General features: G+C 44.1%; 1 protein-coding gene across 4 annotated transcripts in view; it reads left to right on the top strand.

Annotated features, from left to right (window-relative positions):
• Positions 1-24,178, top strand: part of GOLGB1 (golgin B1) — a 49,575-nt gene that overhangs the window by 12,923 nt on the left and 12,474 nt on the right. For 3 of the 4 annotated variants that reach the window (XR_001414097.1, XM_014961858.1, XM_014961859.1), the window contains exons 7-16: positions 202-324; positions 766-879; positions 1,779-2,190; positions 2,872-2,933; positions 3,236-3,332; positions 7,176-7,249; positions 9,474-9,564; positions 10,236-10,303; positions 11,159-16,194; positions 21,781-23,731. Coding sequence is in view for 3 of the 4 variants with exons in the window: in XM_014961858.1 (XP_014817344.1) it covers positions 202-324; positions 766-879; positions 1,779-2,190; positions 2,872-2,933; positions 3,236-3,332; positions 7,176-7,249; positions 9,474-9,564; positions 10,236-10,303; positions 11,159-16,194; positions 21,781-23,731 (8,028 nt within the window). In the remaining variant the exon portion in view is untranslated. The remainder of the gene's footprint in view (positions 1-201; positions 325-765; positions 880-1,778; positions 2,191-2,871; positions 2,934-3,235; positions 3,333-7,175; positions 7,250-9,473; positions 9,565-10,235; positions 10,304-11,158; positions 16,195-21,780; positions 23,732-24,178) is intronic. The other variant, XM_014961860.1, reaches the window with a different exon arrangement.

Raw genomic sequence — 24,178 nt, 5'->3', positions numbered from 1 at the left:
GGATCTGAAATTTTATCAGTTAATATATACGTATTAGTAGGGTAAAGACACCATTTGACCAAGGTGACATATAGGATTATCAAGCTGAAGACCTCATCATGCACATAACATGGTAGTGCGTGTTGAAAGTAAGCCTGCATGTCTGTCGAGCTCGTAACCTTCTTTTGGGCTTTTTATTTATTTTGTGGCTTATTTTTTCAGCTGAGTTCCCTGCAGGAAGTGATTCGGGAGAAGGAAGCTCTCCTAGAAGAGCAGGTTCACCAGCACCAAGCTGAATTGCTCACGATGGTGGCCCAATCAGATCTGGAAGCAGAGATGCAGCAGGTATATTTGATATAATAATATCATTATGGGAGGAGAAAGAAAAAGAAATTTTACCAGTCTGGACACACGTTAAAAGAGCATCAAAGTAGCTCAGAATGGCTGAGAAGAGATATGATTTGATTGGTTTGGGTTGGTTTTGGGATGCTACTTTGAACTTTGAGTCCTAGCTTCAGTCTGCTGATTTGCTATCAGCAAGAAATTAGAAAGAAAGAACAGTTAAAAAGAAGTATTAAATTATTGTGCTCCAGTTTGATCTTTGTAAAACAATGGGGAGTTCTTCCTACTGCATCAGAGCTCCAGAAAAAGTGTCAACAAAAATGAAGTTGTCCAGGCTATTGAAGTAACTGTGTTGTGAAAACTAGGTGTGTGGATGAAACCAGGAAATCTAGCCTGCTTACGTTAGCCCCCAGATCCTGGTGTAGCCCTCTCTCTCTCTCGCAGAACCTGCGTACACTCCAGAGAAAGCTGGAGGAGCAGGAAGCAGCTCTGTTGGGACGAACTCAGGTGGTAGAACTGCTGCAGCATGAATTACATGCCGCTGAACAACAAAACCAGGTACCTTTTCATGCTTTGCTTATTGCCTTACTCATGTGTAAGGAGGGGATGGGTGGGTGGGGCCTTTGTCAGTAGCTCAGAAGCTATGAGTATCTTCATGGCATGGTTGTTGGGGTCCCCTGACGACTCCTCTGTGGCTTTTACTCCCTTCGTGCACGTTATATGGTCAGAGAGAGATCTTGGTAGACACATAATCTTGACACCACGTGGCTGAAGTTTCCCTTCCTACCCATAAAGTAAAGGGAGCTCCTTGTTGCCCTCCTCCTGAAACTGGCTGTGCTGGCCATCCCCAGCTCCAGAAGGAGGAAGTTTGACAAAAGGAATTCTGGCAAGTGTTGGGTCTGTTTCTGTTCCTGTTCCTTGGTTGTCTTAAATCTCTGGTCAGTGTTGACCACCTTTCTGGGATCTTTCTTGAAGCAGTGGGCACCGTGTGGAGCACTCTGGTACCTTCAGTTCTGTGTCAGCATTTTTGATCCCCTTTTCACATACACACTTTTGTTCTGGTTTTCAACTGTGCTTTATAATTGCTGAGTTCCCCCTCTTCTGTTGTAGTCCTTCCTCTCCTTTTCGGGAAGCTTTCTTTCCTCTAAAAGAGAACTCACAGCAACTGTTCCATTGTTTCTTTCCTCTACATTCCCCTGCTCTAAATTAAGACTTATCTTTTCTTTACCAAAATTGAGAGTTCTTGTTTCTCCCAGTATTGCTTTCTTGCAATTTGCAAATAGTAGGGCAGTTTCATTCTAACAAATTGAGATTTCTGCCACATTTATTTCCTCCTTTGTGCTACTTAGATATTTGAAAATTATTTAATGGCAGTTTTAAAATATAATTCAGGTACTTTGTTTTGGCAATGTGTTGAACTACTTGAGATTTAAATTCATTTCCATACCCTTTTACAGACACTCCTAGATCAGTGCCAGAAGATGGAAGCAGATCTAAGCTCTCTGAGAGATGTTCTAGATGCAGAGAGACAAGAGTCTCGAGATCTCAGAGAAAAGATGGAGCTGGAACTGGCTGAGAGGAAGCTCTCCTCCCATCGCTTGCAGGAGGAGGTGCAGTGTCTCTCAGAACAGCTGGAAGAGGCAAGAAGAGCACATGCTGAATTAGAGGTGAAGTATAAAGACCTGGAGCAGGACCAAAGGATGGAGATGGAGGAGAAAAACCTGCAGATGAATTGTCTCAAGGCAGCTGAGCAAGAGCTGCGCTCCAGCCATGCTGCCCTTGTAGCCGAGAATGATCAGCTGAAACAGGACGTTGACAGGCTGTCGGTGGTATCTGCTGAAAACAGTGCTATGGTACAGAAGCTGCAGGGTGAGCAAGAACAGCAGTTTGGTGAAGCAGGTTCTTGAGATCCTAAGGATCACTGGGCTGCTTTCTGTTTGGCTTTGGTTTGATAATAGCTTATAAGAAACTCTTGGTTATAACAGTTGCTAATTGCATGGGAACATAGGGGTGGTTGCACTGTATCAAACTAAAGGTCTCTCTAGTGTGATCCCACCTTTCTGTTTTTGGCAGTGACCAAAGCCAGTTGCAAGAGGAGGAGCATACCAGTAGGGCAGCACGTACGGTGCTTTCCTTGTGTACTATCCCAGCCTATAGTCTACTGAGGACTATGGATTTTTTTCACCCAGCCGTATTTTTAAATTAATTTTAATAACCTGTTGGATTTTTTCCACCAACTTCTGTAAGTTCTTTTTAGATGTGCCAAATTCTCCAGAGTCTGAGTTTCTACTGAAATTTAAGTAAAACAACTAAGGAAAGCAAACTGTCCCATTTTCTCTGTAGTCCTGTATTAGAGCTAATAACGTTGATCTTGGATCAAGCTATTACTTCAAATTGATTTTCTTTCAGCTTCTTTATGGCCCAAAACAGAAGCAGTGACTGAGACATAAGGGACTTAGCACATATAGTGTTGTGCGTATGTGTAAACTGGATATATTTTAGCAAAAAAGGCAAGAGCACACCTCAACTCCCTTTTATCCCCTCTCTTAGATGAACTTGTACAGAAATCTGAAGAATTTCTCTGCTGTCAGAAGGAGCTGTTGAAGAAACAGGTATGGTCTTTCCATGCAAGTTTCCTGAAATTCTCCCATATGTTGACAAATTGATACAGAATGAAATGTTTGGAATTCCATTTTTATGATGTATTGCGTGAGAAAGGCCCATATGGGTTCTCTCAGCTGATGGGCAGATGTGTTATGACTATGGAAGCCTGAAAAGAAATAGGAGTCAATTTGGGTAATTTAAAAGTTGCCAATTGGTTTGTTAAAAGCTTGACTGAAAGATCAAAGACTAATGTATATGTATAAACTGTACTGGAATTTATCTTTCTCCACTCTGTCCTATGTTTAAACAGGATGAAACAACTTCACAGGAAAAAATAATAAATCAGGAAGATCAGAGCAGGACTTCACTCCTACCCACAGAAAACTTGGAAAGACAGGAGACTGAAGGTGATATGATTCCCTTACTTATTTGAATGTTCTTAAATATTTAAGAATTATTCTTGCCTATTTTTAGATAATAAATGTGTCCATGATGGTTCATTATGCTTTTCACGCCAAGATCTTCAAAAATACTACATAGTTCTTTCCAGTGATAAAAGTAGAATTTAGTTATAAAGGAGAAAAGAAACTGTTTGAATCTCGGACAGTGAACAGACTGACAGAAATACATACTGTAAACCATCTGGAATTACTAAAAAGACTGGGTTGTGCATCACAGGCCCTGCCTGCACAGTGTTCTGTTATGATACGAAGCAGTGGTTGGTGTTCTGGCCTTGAGACAGAGTGAGCAGAACTTGTTACCTGTATGGTTCTCATGCTTCATGTTCATGCATGTATGATCTATGGTGACAGGTGAAAAGAACACAGGGAAGATGTGGAAAAGCTAGGATGAAGGCAAGGGTGGTAATATTACGTGACTGCAGGCTTTTCCAGAAACGGGTGCCCATGTCAGCTTCATTGTGATAGGGCATATTAATTTTGATGAATGGTTTTGGTTTATAGGCTTTTTTGTTCCATTAATGTCAATTTTGCTGAAGGATGGTAAAATAAATTTTGTATTCATAGAATCATGGAATTGTTTTGGTTGGAAGGGACCTTTCAGATCATCTAGTCCAATCATCAACCCAATACTGCCCAAACCCACGTCCCTCAGCACTGCATCTGTCCCACTTTGAAATACCTCCAGGGATGGTGACTCCACTACTGCCCTGGGCAGCCTCTTCCAAGGCTTCACAACCCTTTTGGGGAAGAAATTGTTCCCAGTATCCATCCTAAACTTCCCCTGGCACAAGTTGAGGCCGTTTCCTCCTCCCATCACCTGTTCCTTGGGAGAAGAGACTGACCCCCCCTGGCTACACCCTCCTTTCAGGGAGTTGTAGAGAGCGAGAAGGTCTCCCCTCGGCCTCCTTTTCTCCAGGCTGAACACCCCCAGCTCCCTCAGCCGCTCCTCACAAGACTTGTGCTCCAGACCCCTCACCAGCTCCGTTGCCCTTCTCTGGACACACTCCAGCCCCTCAAGGTCTTCCCTGTCGTGAGGGGCCCAAAACTGGACCTAGTCCTTGAGGGGTGGCCTCACTAGTGTCAGGTACAGGGGGATGGTCACTGCCCCAGTCCTGCTGGCCACACTCTTCCTGATACAGGCCAGGATGCTGGTGGCCTTCTTGGCCACCTGTCCTTATCCATCTACCAGTCCATCTGTCAAATCTGTGCCTCTGCAATTTAGTGGTAAGAATGTTGGGGGGACCATATCAAAGGCCTTACAAAAGTCTAGCTTTTAATCTGATATCATACCCTGAGTTAAGATTGAGTATACCCAGTATTGTATTATACGCTCCAGTATATTGAGTATATAATGAGTGCCGAGTAGAAGAGGATAATGTTTTTGATTGACGTGTGGCTAGGCTGCTTTCAGAGAGCCCAGGATGCTGTTGACCTCGTTTGCTGCCAGGCTCACTTGCTGGCTGATGTTTAGCCTAATGTCCAACAGATCTTCTTCATCCTTTCTTGCGCAGCTGGTCCCTAGCCTCCCTTCCCAGGGATGGGACTGCATTTGTCAGTGTTGAATTTCTTGAGGTTCCTGTTACCCTCCCTAGCGGGGCTAGAAGAACAGGCATTGGCTGCTTCCCCAAAGTGTGTTGTGTTATTCAGACTTGAGCATGGACTCTGCCACCTCCAAGTCACAGATAAAGATTTTAAATGGGGGAGAGCCTCCAGACAGAGTATTTCCTTTTCACCACTATTCTCCGAGCCTGATCAGTCCAACCAGTTTTTTGTGCAGCGAGTTGTCCTTCAATCCAGATGATCACTTCTTACTTTTGATACAAAAATATTGTGTAAGACATTGGCAAAAGCCTTTCTAATTTCAAGGTAAATGCTCTCCATGGCACTCTCCTCATCCGCAGATGCATAAAAGGCAATCTGGTAGTCCAAATATGATTTAACTGTGGTAAATCTATGCTGACTGTTTCTCAGTCACTGCCTCCTCGTCCATGTGCATGCTAACATGCTCCAAGAGTCAAGCTAGTCTTATTATATGTTGGCTTATTTTTCTGTGTGTTGAGATGGACTATCCGTGTGCTTGGAGAGTGCTGACTTTACAAACCTGCCAGCCTTCCTGAGCTCCTTTGCTCTTTGGAGCTGTCTGCCATGGGATCCCACCTACCAGTTCCCCAAATAAGGTGAAGTCTGGTCTCCTGAGGACTAGGATCTGTACCTCTGTTACTCTCCTTCCTCACTCCCCTCAGGATCTTGAACTTCTCTATTTCATGATCAAAGCAGTGAAGGCTGTCACTGGTTATCACATGTCCGGCCAGTTATTCCCAGTTTATGAACAGCAGATCCAGTTGTATGTCACTCTTGGATGCTCCATCCAGTATCTGTATCAAGACTTTCTCATGATCTCCAGAAATCTCATAGATCGCTTGTGTTCTGATGTGTTACCCTTTCAGCAGATGTCAGGGAGTCTAAAGTCCCCCAAAAGATTCAGGATCTGTGACACAGAGATTTCCTCAAATTGTTTAAAGACAAATATTTACTGGCAGGTAGCCAGCGTGCAAATGAATACGTTCTCTGTCTTCCCAGGTAGTGAGAAGACTGAGATGTTGTCTGTTGGTATCAAATGTAAATGGAAGCTTTCGTTCAGTAGGAAAGAAAGGAAAGCTAAATGTTACTTTCAAACATGAATTTTTTGCCCATCTTCTGCTTTGGAGTATAAAAAATGTCTTGAGTATGATAGAATCAATGAGGTTGGAAGGGACCCAGAGCCAGTTTCCAAGGACCATGTCCAGATAATTTTTAAATGTCTCCAAGGAGGGAGACTCCACAATGCCAGAAACCTTACCAAAGGCCTTGATGGTATCCACTGCTCTCCTCCCACCTACCAAGCCAGTCATTTCATCATACACAGTGACATACCTATCATAAATAGTGTTTATACGCCAGTTTACAGAAATACAAGTGTAAAAATATTCTGAGTCAAACAGCAACTAAATTCTTGTACCAATCATGACTTAGACTGTGGCCCTTGAGTGTTTTATTCTTCTCTGATTTTAACAATTTCTCATTTTGTTTTTATCCAAATGAAATTTGAAATGTTTTGCTACAATATCTCAGAGACCTCAGAGACCTATCTCATAGAGACTTCATCTATGTTTACAAGTTCCGAAGGGGCGGGTTGAAGGATGATGGAGCCAGACTCTTTTCAGTGGTTGCCAGTGAGAGGAAGAGGGGCAACAGGCACAAGTTGGAACATAAGAGGTTCCACTCAAATATGAGGAGAAACTTCTTCACAGTGAGGGTGCCAGAGCCTTGGAACAGGCTGCCCAGGGAGGTTGTGGAGTCCCCTTCTCTGGAGATTTTCAAGACCCGCCTTGATGCAGTCCTGAGCAATGTGCTCTGGGCAATCTTGCTTAGCAGGGTAGTTGGACTAGATGATCTCTAGAAGTCCCTTCCAACTCTGTCGAATCTGTGAATAGTTCTTTCTTTCCCCTCCTTTATAAAAATGTTTCTTAAAACTTGAAACTCTATTAGCTGTCCTTTAATTTTAGTCTGTATAATAACAAGTGTTCTTTTTAGAAAAGGTGCTTAAAACAGCATGTTGTTTTGGCGGTTTGCCTCTTAAAAAAAAACCCAAACCACAATATCCAGTGACAATGTTATATATACATCCACTGCAGAAGTGTTACTAATAGCCACATGCCCTGTTCTCTAAAGCTGCTGCAAGAATACCATCTTACTCTCTAAGTCAGAGTTTCCCTTTTCAAAGGAATTGTTTGTGTTTGAATGTTTCAGAAATGCCACACTTGCAACTTATTCTCCAGGAGCCTCAGCAGGAAGCTGTGATGGTTGCAGAACATGCGAAGCAGGTAATGATTAAGCGACTGAAATAAGCTAAAACAGGTCAAGGACTGGCCTTAAAACAGCTAAGCTGTTATAGCCTTTTTTAGCAATCCTCTTTGGAAGGTTATTATTAACTGGATTAATGATGAAAGACAGAAATAGCTTCCAAATACTACTTGTACTGTGTTCTTATCTTTGCTGGCTGTGTGGAATTCTTGTGTCCTTCATCCTCCCGATCCATAGTCGTGCTATTTTCTGCCTCTTGTGAGTTAGTTCTTTGGCAAAACCATAGACTAAACAAAGGCCGGTCCCAGGAAATGCAATTCCCAAGGCTCAGCTGCCATCGTGGGATGGCTTTCAAACCACCCTCTCCATCCCCGCTCCACTCATGGGAGCTGGCAGGCTGACTCAGGGAAGCCACATTCTCTTTGCTGAGTGGGAGACACGTAGCCTCTGTCCTTGTTCTCTTCCACTGTGACAACTGCCAGTCCAGCTGCAGTCAGCCTGCTGCTGAGAAGAGTGGAGGATTAGATACCTGCTCTTTGCTGTGTACTCCATCAGCAAGGTGGTAGAAGTGACTGCCTCTGTGTACCCATACAAAGAATTTGTTGTAGAATTGTTTGTTAGCTTGAGCAGCATTTGGGCTCTTCAGAGACTGCTCCGCTCTGTTCCCACCTGCCAGCAGGGGGAAGAAGATGCCGTGTTTTATCTAACACGTTCTTCTCCATCAAAGAGAGTTTATAGTACGTACACTACTGTGACGTATTAGGGTAAAAGTTGACATCTGGGACTCATGTTGGAACTGGAGAATGCACTCTGAGTCAGCTCATCCTGCTTGACTTCAGACCCTTCCATTCCAACTGCCTGTCGTTGGGGTTTAAGCTCGGATCAATGGAAGCACACACACAGTCTCTTCAAGGGCATATATAAGCCTTTGAGCTATTTTCTAGAGCCCCTTTGTAGACAGCAGAGATAATAGGTTCTTTAGCACATGATTACACCTGGACTAAAGTGAATGTTGTAAATGGGTCAATGAATCCAGCCCTGGAATTGTCCATTTCAATGTCTTAAGTATAAAAAAAATCTAGTTAAAGAGCTTGCATGTAAGTATTTACACTTGGCCAGCAATATCCTGCCATTTGTGCGTCTCATCCATGACTTCAGGCCAAGCTATGTGTGGATCTAAACCCAGTTCAGGGGTTACGTAGCAAGTTATGTAGATGCAAGCAAAAAAATCTATTTCAGTGCTTGGAGCTTGAAAAGGCAACGTGCTCCAGAACATGGGTGTGGAGATCATTTCCTTATGATTGTGTGACCTCTTAGTGCCCTGTACTTACGTTCCAGGTAGTTACAGCAAATGTTAATTCTGAACACTTTCAGTCTTTTCATGGTTGGGTTAGGAGTGTGTTTTACTTTCTTTTTTGGGGGGATGGGAGGAAGTGTCTTTTTTTAGAGACACTTTACTTAGTTGTGGCTTGTAGCTTCCTTGTACTGTAGTTCAAACCTTTTCCCACAGAAGTAGTGTGAGCTGGGGAAAGACAACATGTGTCGGGAACCAGCCAGACAGACTGCCATTCATTTTAGGTGCATGTTGACTCATAAGTGGGCTTTTCAGAGTGAAGAAATTCGTAGATGAGTCTTCGCTATTGTATGGATGTGAACAGCAAACCAACCAGTTTCCTGGGCTTTATTCAGCCTCTTTGTGTGGACAAAAGAGTTTGTGTCTCTGAAATGGCAGAATCTCCTCTTTCTTCTTCAGCAGTCAGGTTCTGTCCTGTCTGACAGAGTGGGAGGTGTGTAGCAGTGGGGTAGGTAGTTTGTCTGTATGGTGCAGCCTAAAGTAACCTTCCCGGGAAGGCTGCAGGTTCTTTATCTGCTGGAGTAGTGAGGGATATAGTGACAAATGCCTGGCATCTCACCTGCTCTGCTTGGGTGTTTCAGTGAAAGGTTGTGGATCGGTGGTTGGTCCCTTTGAAGCAGTGAGGGTGGAAGAGGAAGCATCTCAAGGTGGGAAGATTAGAATTGTTGCACCCATTAATATCCCAGTCTCCTGAGATATGTCTTGTCTCTTGCTTGACATCAAAACCAATCTGCCTTTTTTTTAAACTTATTTTCATTAGGCATCAGAGTTGCCTCTAAAGTTGGGACTGATATTTTTCACTTAAAGCTTGATAGAGCAGCAGGCAGCTAAGATAGCTGTCTTCTAATGCAAAGATCATGGCCAAAACTAAGTATTTTTTTGTTCAATAGAATAAGAATGTTGGACCTGAGGTGAAATTGCAAGACGTGCAGACTCTGGAAGCTCCAGCCTCTTATATAGACTGTTCTTCTACTCCTACAGGTGAGGACACAGAATAAAGCATGTAACAAGAAAATTGTGAAAATTTGAGAAGTTTCAGGGACAAATCTAAGGTGATTTGGAAAGAGGAGCTTTGAGGTCAAAATCTAAAGATGTACAGGAGATAGGGAAGGAATATGCATACAAGGTAGAAGAGAATATCCTAATGTGGGTTGGATGGGATCTGTCAGAACAGAAGAAAGAAGCAGTTCCCAAGATGAGAAAGGGAGAAGGGTTTGAAGGAAGAGTGAGTGTGTTTGTAGATGAAAAGGCTGATGTGTGAGACGCAGAAGAGAATTAAGATAAGGTGAAGAACTGGATTCTTCAAGTTAGTAAACTTCTTTCTGTGTTTGGAATTACCACCACCCCTGCCCCCAAATAATTAAAAAGAAACAAACTTTTCCCTAGTTCACTTTTCCCTTTGCCTCTTCACTCTTCTGTAGAGGTTAGATGTAGTGTAGATTTAGGTGATGCAGCAGACGCAGGAGGTTTTGATGTGCACAGGTATTGGTGATGTCTGGGTGCAATGCATGGGCTCAAACTTTTTTTTTTTTTGTCTTTCTCACCCTGGAAACTAGAGACGCTCCAGTCCCATCTGTTTTTTCTCCACTTGCCTACTGACTTTACATCCAACTTGTTATGCTGATGGTGACAAGTGTACCTTTTATCACTAGGTGTGTCAGGAGAGATGGTGAATTTTGAAGTGCAAAAGCCTTTTGATGACACTTTGGTGCTCCCTGAGGTACAAATTTAGTCTGGAACTTTTTTCCTCTCAGTTTTGCATGCGTCTGTGGATATGAAAACCTTAATGTAGTTTAAAAGCCCCAAGGAGTTAGTTTTTTAACATCCCATAATTTAAAGTGGCTGTTGCAACACTGCAACAGGCTTTAAGAGAGAGCTCTCCTTTAATGGCTCCCCATAAATACTTTCTGCCCTCCAAACTGGTGAATGGACAGCTTTTCCAGCACAAGGTGCTCACTTACTGGCAGGCTGCTGATCCCTGCTTTCTGGGAAGGAATTGTGATTGCTTTTCTTTTGTAATCTGTTTTGGGGGATGGCAGGAAACCTTAAGATAGTTATTTGGAAAAAGCCAAGTACTTTGGTCCAGATGCTGTGCCTGGTGGTCTCACTGTAGAGATGGATGCAGACTGGAATATGTGTCTCTGCACTGTTTCTTTGCCATGTCAAGTGGGCAGACAGAACAGGGAACAAAACCTCCTCATTCAGAGCCTACAGAGGGATGCCAGGAAAATGTGACTGGGTAAGAACACTGGAGGGCTTGTGAGAATCACAGGAGAATTGAAACACTTCAGAATCATACTATCCTATAATCAAGAGAGAATGGGAAATAAGGGAATAGGAAGTTACATTTATGTTCTAATCCTAAAGCCAGAATCTTTCATTCTGCAACTTCAGAAACTGAAATGAACAGAAGTGACCTGAGGAGCCCTCCTGTTATAAGTGAGGCTACTGCTTATTGCAGTGGCTGGCTCAAGGAAGGGTATCCCTAAACTGCAAAGTGTGGAAAGCAGGTTCTTCTAAAAGTGACCCTTTCATAGGATTGAAAGGAAAATTGAAACCTGTTATTTCATTTTAGGCAAGAACAGATGGCTGTCCTAAAGGAAGCAAGCGGTTTACTGAGGAAAGCTGTTCGCCTGGAATTCTGGAGTATCTTGCTGCAGAGAAACAGAAAGAGCTGTCCATTTTGCTGCTGGAACTGAAAGAAGCCCAAGAAGAAATAACTTTTCTGAAAAGGCAGCTCAAGGGCCCAAATGACCAAAGTTCTGCAGGTACCCAAACAGGAGAAGCAGCAGTAGCTAACCAGCTGGAAGATAATTCCCAGGTACAGTTTATTGAGAGAGAAGAGCAAAAGGTTTCGGATGCACAAAATGAGTTGGGCAGTAGCTCATTCCTGAGAGAAACAGAAATGCAGCAAAGTGATGTGCTTCAGGGAAACAGAATCAGTCTTCAAGAAGCACTACAGGGGAGCACTGTCTCCTGCAGAGCGGAGGTGGAAGCAATGCAAGAAGTCTCTGCAGCAGGTCCAGAGCCAGGCACCCCTCCATCTCAGGAACTGATAAAGTTACAAAGCCAAATTACAGAACTGCAAGTAACTCTTCAGAAATCAGAAGAATCCTATAAGAAAAATCTAGGAGACAAAGATGCAGAGATAAATAGGTTAAACTGTTTGGCTGAAGAATACAGGAAAAAAATTGAGGATTCTGACAATGCATTTTCTGTTTTGTCTGAAGAACGAGACCAGCTCTTGTGTCAGATGAAGGAACTTTCTACCATAACAGAACTGAAAGAGCAAGTAAAGCAACTTGAGGAAAATCTGGCTCTTTCAGAAAAGCAGAGACTGTCGGACAGTCAGAATGTTCTTCTGAGAGAACAAATCCAGAGCCTTAAAAATGAATTTAAATCCAAGGAGATAAAAATTGAAGCTTTGCAAAAAGACTTGGATGAAGCACAGCTTCAGCTTTCTGACCAGGACGTGCAACTAAAAGACCTGAGAACCCAGATCAAGAAGAAGGAATGTGAAGTACTTGATCTAGAACAACTTTTGAGGAAGAACGTAGCTGAGATAGAAGAGCTTTCCCAACACTTAGCCTCAAAGGGGCACGAAGCAGCCAGCCTAGAACAGCGTGTTGCTGAGCACACCAGGTCTATAGACAGCCTGCAACAAACCTTGCGGGAGAAAGACCAGCAGATGACAGAGATTAGTGTCAGCATGTCTGAGAAACTAGTCCTGCTGAATGAAGAGAAATTTTCTCTAGAAAATGAGCTGAAGAGTCTTACGGAGCAAATGAGCCTATTATTAAAAGCCCAGGAAGAAAAAGACCAAAACATAGAAGCAAAAGATATGTATCTGAAGTGTGGGGCATCTGAGCAGCAGTGTGAGACAGAGGCAGCATGTAAAGATGAGGTATTAGGAAATAAACTTGAACTTCTGAAAAAAGAAAATGAGCAAGTAAAGCGGAAGTTGCAAGCAGCGCTTGTTAACAGGAAGGACCTTCTGAAGAAGGTTAGCAAATTGGAGAATGAATTAGTACAACTGAGAAAAGAACATGAATCAGAAACCTCAGTGGCTCCAGAAGCTGAAGGAGAAGAAAATGTGACAAGCGTGATCAGCAGAGACGTGAATCTGGAAAGCCAGCCCAGTAAGGAGTATCTGATTCAGCTGCTTTCCGAAAAGGAATCGGAGTTGCAGAGCATCCGGAAGGACCTGCTGGATAAAGAAACTACTGAAGCACAATTGCATGCAGTGATTGAGGAGATGAGGAGAAGCTTGCAGGGTACAACAAACATCATTTCAGTTAAAAATGAAGTCTTGGAGAGTCAGACAATTGCTGACAAAGTAACTGAAACCAATAAAAGCCCAGCAAAAGAAAATGAAAAAAATAGTTCAGCAGCTACAAATCTTGAAGAAAACCAAAAGTCTGCTCTGAAAGAGAGGATTTCAACTCTTGAACAAGAAAAAGAACAACTTCAGAAAAAACTTCAGGAAGCCCTGGTATCTCGCAAAGACACTATAAAAAAGGCTCAAGAAAAAGACAGGCATCACAGAGAACAGCTGAAACAGCAGAAAGATGAATACAACATCCTACAAGAACAATTTGATAAGCAAAGCAAAGAGAAGGAGAGCATCCAAGCTCAGCTCAGACAACTCCAAGAACAGAAAGGATCAACAGAGAGTGCTCTTTGGAACGAAGATGGGTTGGACTCTTCATGCACGGAAGCAGAAAATGCAACAAATAACAAGCTTATACAAGTTGCAGGTGTTTCTGGGGAAGAGTTAAACAAAAAACTTGAAAAATTGCAGATGGAGAAAGAGGAATTGGAATATAATGTTAGCCATATGCAAAGTGAAGTTGCTTGCAAATCAGAATTAGTCTTTAATTTGCAAGAGCACGTAGCACAGTTGTCTCTGGAGATAGAAGGGCTGAAGAGAGCCTCTGACCAAGCTGAAGCAAAGGCAGCAAGTCTTCAGGCAGAATTGGAGGAGAGTCAGGCGAAAATTTCCAGAGAGGACAGTCTGGAAGACCTGAAAATGCTTATGCACCAAAAGGATGAAGAAATGGAATTCCTGAACTTGCAATTAAGGGAGAAAAGTGAAGCTCTTGATAACATGCAGGCACAGTTGCTGGAAAAAGAGGATTCAGTCAGGAGACTACGTAGTCAGCTGGAAACTCAAGCTCAGGTACATGAGGAACAAAGCAAGCGACTGCAAATGGAGTTGCTTGAAATTCAGGAGAAGCAAGACGATGGCGCAGAAGCAGCTAAACAGAAGAATCAAATGCAGAGAAAGTTGCAAGCTGCACTTATCTCCAGAAAAGAGGCGCTAAAGGAGAGCAAATCTCTAAAAGAGGAGCTGGCTAACGCTAAAAGTACTATTGAAAATCTTTGCGTCAAGTTGACAAATATGGAAAGCCAAATATGTGGCCATGCTAAAGAAACAGATACTTTAACACAAAAGTTAGCAGGCCTCACTGAAGAGCGAGAAAAACTTATTGCAGAAGTTGATAAAGCACTTACAGAAAATCAAAATCTTGATGGATGCTGTAAAAACCTGACATCTACTCTAGATAGAGTCATTCTAGAGAAGGAGAAACTGGAGAAGGAGATGGAATCCTTGAAATGCCTTCAAGCTGCTGAGAGTTCTGAGTGGCACGAGAAATACAGGGAGCTTCAGAAAGAATATGAAACTCTCCTGCAGTCCTATGAGAATGTGAGTAATGAGGCTGAGCGGATCCAGCGTGTTTTGGAAACTGTTAGGCAGGAAAAGCAGGAGATTTTCATTAAGCTGAAAAGTGTTGAAGCAAAAAAAGAGGAGACAGACAAGCAGCTACAGGAGGCTGGACAGGAAATTGATGGAATGAAGGAGAAAATGAGGAAATTTGCAAAATCTAAGCAACAAAAGATCCTGGAACTGGAAGAGGAGAATGAGAAGCTTAGAGCAGAGGTGCGTTTTACAGATGGAGAGCTGCACAGTACTGGAGGTGTCTTTACAAATACTAGTCTGAAAGAAGATCTGGAGACCTGTAGGAGGGATTACCAGTCCCTTTCCGCTCAGCTTAATACAGTAATGGCTGAAAAGGAGTCTCTCAGTCAAGAGATCGCAGACTTAAAGTGTCATTTGCAGTTAACAGAATCTAAGCTGAAGGAAAGCAGAGAACTGCTAGACCAGTATGTTGCTCAGAAAACGACAGGGGAAGAAACAAATCAGGCAGTTGCTACACCACAACCAATGGAGAAGGCTGAAAATCAAGTGGACATAAGTTCTGGGCCAGAGTCTCCTACTGCAGAGCTGGAAAAAAAAACATTTGAAGGTGGTAGCCCTTGTGAAGATCTCGGCACCTACATACAGCAGATAGCCAAACTCACAGAGCGAATCACAGAACTGGAAGATAACAGGAGGGCTTCAGAGCAAGAGCTGGGTGACATCCGCATATGTGTTGAGACTTTAGCAGGTGAGAAAAGAGCTTTAGAGGCCCAAATGGAAAAGAAAGTCCAAGAATTGAATTTTCTTCAGGACACAGTAGCAAAGATGGAACAAACGGTCCAAAAAACCAAAGACGACCTTGTCAAGATGACAGAACTGAAGGATGCGCTGGAGGCTGAGAAGGATGATTTGGAAGAAAGGCTCATGAATCAGCTGGCAGAACTTAATGGGAGTATTGGAAACTATCAGCAAGATGCAACAGACTTCCAGATCAAAAATGAGCAACTGAAACAAGAGCTTCAGAGTTTGCAGAGAATGATGCATGAACTGGAGGAGGAGAAATGTCAGATGGCACAGGAGAAAAGTAAAGCAAGTTCAGAAAAGCAAAAGGAATTTGTAGAAAAGCTAAAATGCAGTTGGAGGGGAGACAGCAGCTCACATGTAAAGGAGCTTCAAGAACTGCTGAAACAGAAACAGCAGGAGATTAAGCAGCTGCAGAAGGACTGTATTAAAAGCCAGGAAAAGAACAGTAGTTTAGAAAGAACTGTTAAAGCTCTGGAATTTGTGCAGAGTGAGTCTCAAAAAGAGGTAGAAGCAGCCAAAGAGACTTTAGCTAAAGCAGTTGAAGACACCAAGAAAGCCCAAACAGAGCTTGCTCTCTGCAGAGTAGTCTTGGATGACACCCAGAGTGAGGCAGCGAGGGTTCTAGCAGAGAGTGTCAAAGTGAAGGAAGAGTTGCAGGCAAACAAAGAGAATATTAAAATTCAAATGAAGAAAAAAGATGAGGACTTTGAGAGAAGGCTGGAACAGGAAAAAGACAAGCACTCAAAGGAAATTAGAAATATGGAAGAAAAGCTGGTAGCTCTGCAGAGGGAGAAAGACTATGTGGAAACAACTGTTGGTGATCTTCAAGACTCCTTGAAGACAAAGGATGAAGAAACCAAGCAATTGGAAGGCAGCCTAAACAAAACACTAGCCCAGCTTGCAGCCTTCACCAGGAGCATGTCTTCGCTTCAGGATGACAGGGACAGAGTGATAGATGAATCAAAAACGTGGGAGAAGAAATTCACTGAAACTATTCAAAAGAAAGAGGAAGAAATACGTTCAAAAGAGGAAACCTGTCTTACGCTAAAGGACCAGGTGAAGCAGATGACCATACGTGTGGAAGAACTTCAGGATCATATATCCAGGTAACAAACATAATGACTTGGCTGTTATTCTTGTATTTCCTTCTGACAAGCCAGAGGTGAGGTAGGATTCCCCTTTGCTTTTGCAGTATACCAGAAAGAAAGAATTTTGACTATGTAAATATGCTAAATGTGACGTGATTGGCAAAACTAATGAGTGCCTAAGATGGAGAGCAGAATTAGTCTTCCTAATAAAGCCATAAACATAAGGCTTATCTCCTGGATCAGTTGCGTTTGGATAGAAAAGAGGTTTGGAGTTAATGTTGTCGGGATGTTTGTTGTCTGCACAAGGATACAGAGAGATTAACATTGTACAATATTCTTCTCATCATTAGGGTACCCATGTTAAATCTATTCTCTAGAACAAGCACTAGCCATCTGAGTACTATCTAGAGTCTTTATTAATCTGAAATTTGAAATAGATTCTTTTGTGTAGAGATTAAACTTGCTTGGGATTCATAGTTCCAGTTTAATCCCAAAACAGATTTTGAGGGAAAGATGGCGCTATGGAAATGTACCTCTGGGAATTTCCAAAATTCAAAATCAAACTGTTCTTATATATATAAAATTCTTCTATAAAGTTTGTGGTGAAAATGCTATATGTTTGCATGCTAGGGCATGACCTTAGTATGCTGGAACAGGGCTTGGATGGGTGTACTCTGTGCTGGGTAAAAACACTGGTTGGAAGGCCAGGCCCAGAGGGTGGTGGTGAATGGAATTCAATCCAGTTGGTGGCCAGTCACAGTGGTGTTCCCAGGTGAGAACAGACATTCTGTTTAATGTCTTTATCAACAACCTGGAGGAGGGGACAAAGTGCACCCTCAGTCAGTTTGCAGAGGACACCAAGTTGGGTGGGAGTGTGGATTTGCTGGAGAGTCAGAAGGCTCTACAGAGGAATCTGGGTGGGCCAGATCGATGAGCTCAGTCATAGAATCATATGGGGTTGGAAGGGACCTCTGGAGATCATCAAGTCCAACCTCCCCCTCAAAGTCAGTCTACCTACAGCAGGTTGCACAGGATCCTGTCCAGGCAGTTTTTGAATGTCTCCAGAGAAGGGGACCCCACGACCTCTCTGGGCAGCCTATTCCAGCGCTCTACCACTCTAACAGTAAAGAAGTTCCTCCTCATGTTTAGGTGGAACTTCTTATACTCAAGTTTGTGCCCGTTTCTTCTTGTCCTGTCACTGGGCACCATGGAGAAAAGACCAGCCCCGTCCTCCTGACTCCCTCCCTTTAAATATTTATAATCATTGATCAGATCCCCCCTCAGCCTTCTCTTCTCTAGACTAAAAAGACCCAAGTTCCTCAGCCTCTCTTCATAAGAGCGATGCTCCAGGCCCTTAATCATCTTTGTGGCCCTTTGCTGTACCCTCTCCAGCAGTTCCCTGTCCTTCTTGAACTGAGGGGCCCAGAACTAGACGCAGTATTCCAGATGGGCCCTCACCAGGGCAGAGCAGAGGGGCAGGATGACCTCCCTCGACCTGCTGGCCACACTCTTCTTGATGCACCCCAGGATGCCATTGGCCTTCTTGGCCACAAGGGCACATTGCTGGCTTATGGTCATCCTGTTGTCCACAAGAACTCCCAGGTCTTTTTCCTCAGAGCTGCTCTCCAGCAGGTCAGTCCCCAACCTGTACTGGTGCATGGGGTTATTTCTCCCCAGGTGCAGCACCCTACACTTGCTCTTGTTAAATTTCATTAGGTTTCTCTTGGCCCAGCTCTCCAGTCTGTCCAGGTCTCGCTGGATGGCAGCACAGCCTTCTAGGGTGTCAGCCACCCCTCCTAGTTTTGTGTCGTCAGCAAACTTGCCGAGGGTACTTTCCATCCCTTCATCCAGGTCGTTGATGAATATATTGAAGAGGATTGGACCCAGTACTGACCCCTGGGGAACACCTTACAGACTTCCAGCTGGACTCCATGCCCCTAGTCACAACCCTCTGGGTTCTGTCTGTTAGCCAGTTTTCAATCCACTTAACTGTCCATTCATCTAACCCACACTTCCTAAGCTTGCCTATGAGGATGCTGTGGGAGACGGTGTCAAAAGCCCTGCTGAAGTCAAGGCATGTCCTTCTTGAACTGAGGGGCCCAGAACTAGACGCTCATCTATCCAACCAGTCATGATATCATAGAAAGCTATCAGGTTAGTCTGACATGACCTCCCCTTGATAAATCCATGTTGACTACTTCTGATAGCTTTCTTTCCCTCCGTATGCTCTGAGATGACGCCCAGGATGAGGTGTTCCATCACTTTTCCAGGGATGGAGGTGAGACTGACCAGTCTGTAATTTCCCGGGTCCTCCTTCTTGCCCTTTTTGAAGACTGGGATGACATTGGCCTTTCTGCAGTCCTTGGGCACCTCGCCTGTTCTCCAGGACCTCTCAAAGATGATGGAGAGTGGTCTTGCAATGACTTCTGCCAGCTCCCTCAGCACTCTCAGGTGTATCCCATCTGGACCCATGGACTTGTATGGATGTCTGGCCTTCTTAACTGATCTCTAACTTGGTCCTCCTCCACCAAGGGACGATCTTCCATAGTCCAAACTTTCTCTGATTCATCCAAAGTCCATGGCTCCTGGGGGTTGGCCCAAGCAGTAAAGACTGAAGCAAAGAAGGCATTCAGCAACTCAGCCTTCCCTGCATCCTCTGTTACCATGGCACCCGACTCATTCATCAGCGGGCCCACATTTTCTTTAGTTTTCTTTTTGCCTCCAATATAATTGAAGAACCCCTTCTTGTTAACTTTGACATCTCTTGCCAATTTTAATTCCAAGGAGGCCTTGGCTTTCCTTGTTTCTTCCCTACATAGTCTAACAGCATCTCTGTAAGCCTTCCAAGCGGTCAGTCCCTTCTTCCACTTGGTGTAAACCTCCTTCTTCCACTTTAGTTTTTTCAGAAGGTCCCTGCTCAACCACCCAGGTCTCCTGCTTCCCTTGCTCGATTTTTTGCTCTTGGGAATGCACTGATTCTGAGCTTGGAGAAGGCAGTGCTTGAATATTTTCCAGCTACCTTGAGCCCCCTTGCCTTCCAGAGCCCTGACCCATGGAATTTCACCTAGCAGTTTCCTGAAAAGGACAAAGTTAGTCCTCCTGAAATCCAAGGTTTCAGTCTTGCTTATTGTTTTTCGTATGTTCCCCACAATCCTGAACTCTTATCTTCCCATGGTCACTGCAGCCTAGGTTGCCGTCAACCTTGATGTCATCCACCAGTCCCTCTTTGTTTGTCAGTACTAGGTCCAGTAATGCCTCTCCCCTTGTAGGCTCTTCCACCAGCTGGGTTAAGAAGTTATCATCAATATTTTGGAGGAACCTCTTAGATTGTATATTCCTGGCTGTGTAGCCTTTCCAGCAGATATCTGGGTGATTGAAGTCCCCCACAAGAACCAAGGCCCACGATTGTGAGGCTACTTGGAGCTGGTTGTAGAAGGCCTCATCAACTTCTCTATCCTGGTGAGGTGGTCTGTAATAAACACCTACAGTAGTGTCCCTCATATTGGCCTGCCCCTTAATTCTCACCCACAGCCTCTCAACTCTCTCATCTGACACCAGGGAAGAATTTAGGGACATCTCCTCACTCTCTATCCATTCCTTGACATAAAGGGCAACACCTCCACCCCTCCTTCCTCGCCTGTCTCTTCTGAACAACCTATAGCCCTCAATAGCCACACTCCAGTCATGGGATTCATCCCACCAGGTTTCAGTGATGGCCACTATATCATATCTTTCCAGCAGCACAGTAACTTCCAACTCCTCCTGTTTGTTGCCCATGCTGCGTGCATTGGTGTAGAGGCACTTCAGCTGGGCTGTTGGCTGCATTGCCTTCTTAAGGGAGTAACCCCTGGAGTGTCCATCAGGTATTTCTCTGTGTACTGCATCTACCCTGGGAGCTGCTGGCTCATCACCATATGACTTTGATTGTAGTGAAAGGTATCCAGCTTGGCTCAGGGAGCCAGGTTGAAGGCCCTTACTAGCACCCTGTCGCTCCAACCCTGGTGTGGTACTCCCAAGCCTATCACCCCCCTCCCAACTAGTTTAAAGCCCTGTCAGTTAAACCCGTGATCCCTTTAGCAAGAACCCTCTTCCCCCTTTGAGAGAGGCACCTCCCATTAGATCTTACCAGGCCTGGTGTTGTACAGGCAAAACTATTGTCAAAGAACCCAAACTTATGGCAGTGGCACCAGCTATGGAGCCACGTGTTAATTGATTGAATATTTCTGTTCTGCTCAGCCTCATTGGCTGCTACAGGAAGGAGTGATGAGAAGATAACCTGTGCTCACACCAGTCAGTGGTGTGAGGTTGAACAAGGTCAAGTGCCAGGTCACAGAATCTTCATGGTTGAAAGGGACCTTTGAGATTGAGTCCAACCATACACAAAAAAAAAAAAAAAATCAAAACCCAAAACAAACCAAAAACCAAAAAAACCCACCACACCACAGAACAACAAACACAAAACAAAACACCCAACCCAACAATCTTGGGCACTAGAGCATGCCCTGAAGTGCCATGTCTACACGTTTCTTAAATACCTCCAGGGATGGTGACTCCACCACCTCCCTGGGCAGGCCGTTCCAGTGCGTGACCACCCTCTCAGTAAAGTAATTCTTCCTAATATCTAATCTAAACCTCCTCTGCTGCAACTTCATACCATTTCCTCTGGTCCTGTTGTTATTCACTTGGGAGAAGAGGCCAACACCCACCTCTCTCCAACTTCCTTTCAGGTAGTTGTAGAGGGCAAATGAGGTCTCCCCTTAGCCTCCTCTTCTACAAACTAAAGATGCCCAGTTCCTGCAGCCTCTCCTCATAGGACTTGTTCTCCAGACCCCTCACCAGCTTGGTGGCTCTCCTCTGGACACACTCCAGCACTTCAATGTCCTCCTTGTAGTGAGGGGCCCAGAACTGAACGCACTACTCAAGGTGAGGCCTCACCAGTGCCGAGTACAGAGGTACCGCCCATGAGTCACAGCAATCCCATGAACACTACAGGCTGGGGGAAGAGCGGCTGGAGCTGCCCAGAAAACGGCTTCAAGTTGCACCAGGGGAGGTTTAGGATGAATATTGTGAACAATTTCTTCACCAAAAGGGTTATCAAAGATTGGAAGAGGCTGCCCAGGGCAGTGGTGGAGTCACCGTTCCTGGATGTATTTAAAAGCCGGGCTGACGTCGTGCTGAGGGACATGGGTCAGTGGTGGTATTTGGCAGCGTGAGGTTGGTTGGACTCGATGATCTTAAAGGTCCCTTCCAACCAAAATGATTCCATGATTCTATGAAATGAACATGAAGCATATGAGAACAGCAATTTTGTTGATTTTTTTTTTTCTTGTTAGCTACGATGGATGAGGAAAAAAAATATTGTAATGAAAAGGGAATGTTAACATTCAGTGTTTAACTTCCTCTGTTTTTTCGATATTGTCATAAAGATTTATTTCTCTTTTAAAAAATATTCCTCCAGCACCACCACCTTCAGAAAGTAGTTCAGTCAGAACTTTAAAAACTGCCTTGAATTTTAAATTGAGGAAAAACTACCCATCTGGATATGTCCAGCCTGTTTTCTCAAAGGAAAACTAATTTTGTCATTTTTCTATTCTCTGTTTTCAGGCTGGAACGCAACAAAAAAGACTGGGAGTCTGAATCCAGGAAGGAGATTGAGCATCATCAAAGGACATGTGAAATGTTGCAGGAGGAAAAAAAAGAGCTTTTGACTCAGCTTGAAGAGTCTCAGAAACTGTACAGCCAGTCTCAGAATGAGCAGCAGAAACTGGAGTCGGAAATCAGCAGCCTGAGAGACCAGCTTACTGACCTACAGAATTCCTTCACCAAATGTGAGTTGGTCAGGGAAGAGCTGAGGAGTTTGGTCAAGCAACATGAGACCAGTATCCAGAATTTCAAATTTAGCTGTGAACAGCTTGAGGCCGATCTGAAAGCTTCCAGGGACCTAACAAATAAGCTGCATGAAGAAACTAGTGCCAAGGATCAAAAGATCATTAGTTTGCTGTCTGCCAAGGAAGAAGCAGTTATGGCTGCTCTGTCTGAACTACAGCAGCAACATGCAGAAGAGATGAAGGAGCAGGAGCATAGGCTAAGGAAGGAGGAAGAAGATAAAAAAGCCTTGGAAAATGAGAAGAACACACTTCGTGACAAACTTGATCATCTCACTGAAAAGATGAAGATAAGCAGAGAAGAAAGTAAGCAGCAGAAGGCACAACTGGACTCCTTCACCAAGTCCATGTCATCTTTGCAAGATGATAGAGACCGGATACTGAGAGACTACAAGCAACTTGAGGAACGTCATCTTGTTGTTATCTTGGAAAAAGACCAGCTAATTCAAGAGGCTGCTGCTGAAAACAATGAGCTCAAGGAAGAAATCAGAAGTTTTCACAGCCGGATGGATGACCTCAACTCTGAGAATGCCAAGCTGAATGCAGAGTTGGTGCGCTATAGAGAAGACCTGAACCAAGTGATTTCAATAAAGGACTCCCAACAGAAACAACTTCTCAAACAACAATTTCAGCGGATCCAGACTCTGGAAAAGGAGAAGGCAGTCATGGAAACACAGCTGAAAGAGTCCAAGCATGCTCAGGATGATCTCAGGAAGTGCATAGAAGCCTTGGGAGAGGACAAAGTCACTATGTCTCAAGAGATTGAAACCCTCACATCCTCTCTGTCGCAGGTGCAGAGTGAGATGACAGCATTACTTGAGGGGGGTCCTGTCATGGAGTGTCAAGCACAACTGAAGGCCCGAGAGGAAGAGGCACAAGAATTGAGTCATAAGCTTTCCCTCTCGCAGAAAAGGATAACAGAGCTTGAGGGGGAGCTGGTATGTGTCCAGAGGGATGCAGCCAAGAGAGTGGGAGAGGCTGAGGACAGGCTTCGAAAGGAACTGAAGCACCTACATCATGACGCAGGGATAATGAGGAACGAAACAGAAACAGCAGAAGAGAGAGTAGCAGAGTTGGCACGAGACTTGATGGAAATGGAACAGAAACTTCTTGCAGTCACAGATGAAAACAAAGATCTCAAAGCTCAAATTCAGTCTTTTGGGAAGTCCATGAGCTCTCTTCAGGACAGCTGGGACCAGGCCAACGAAGAACTTCAAGTTCTGAAACAGAAATATTCTGCAGACTTAGGGGAACAAAAGGGTCTAGTGCAGAATCTTCAGAAACAGATGGCTCAACTACAAGAGGAGCAACATTCCACTGCCAGGGATCGAGACACAGTGAGATCTGAGCTGGCAGAACTGCAGAAGGCCACTGATGAAAGAGGTCTCTTGGCCCAGATTGAGACACTTAATCAGAAGCTCAGAGCCAAAGATGATGAGCTTCTCCATTTGTCTTTGGAACTGGAAGGCTCTTCCAACCAAGTCAAATCTTTCTCCAAGGCCATGGCAAGCCTGCAGAATGAGCGAGACCGATTGCTGAATGAATTGGGCAAAGCACATAAGACTGAAGAACTGAAGCAACAAGCAGAAGGGAGCACTTCCACCACCTCTGAAGAGGTGCAGAGTCTTAAGAAGGCATTGTCCTCCTTGCAGAATGACAGAGACAGAGTAGTAAGTCCTTGTTCTCCTTTCATGTTCTTATGTAAAGCCCCGTAGGAAGTTTGGATCTTCAGATCTTAAAATTGAGCATGCTTAGATCTGGTATTTGCAATGTGAAACATAGATCTTTGTCTTCATGGTATCACAGAATAGTTGAGGTTGGGAGAGACTTCTGGAGATGTTCTAGTCCAACCCCCCAGCTCAAACAAGGTCAGCTGACGTAAGTTGCCCAAGACAGTGTCCAGTCAGATTCTGAATATCTCCATTGGTGGATATTCCACCACTTCTCTGGGCAACCTGTTTTTCCAAGTATCTGGAAATGTTTTCTAGAGTTAGTTGCTCCATTACCTTCCTAGGGCTGGAGAGGAGGCTGACCAGCTTGCAGTTCCCCAGTTCATCCTTATTGCCAGTAGGGATGATGTTTGCTTTTGTCCAGTCTTCAGGAAACACTCCCAGTCA

This window comes from Calidris pugnax, unplaced genomic scaffold (assembly GCF_001431845.1).
Source record: "Calidris pugnax isolate Ruff unplaced genomic scaffold, ASM143184v1 scaffold993, whole genome shotgun sequence".
In the NCBI taxonomy this organism is placed as follows: Eukaryota; Metazoa; Chordata; class Aves; order Charadriiformes; family Scolopacidae; genus Calidris; species Calidris pugnax.
The sequence above is the reverse complement of the archived record's forward strand: the minus strand, read 5'-3'. Positions and strand labels throughout refer to the sequence as shown.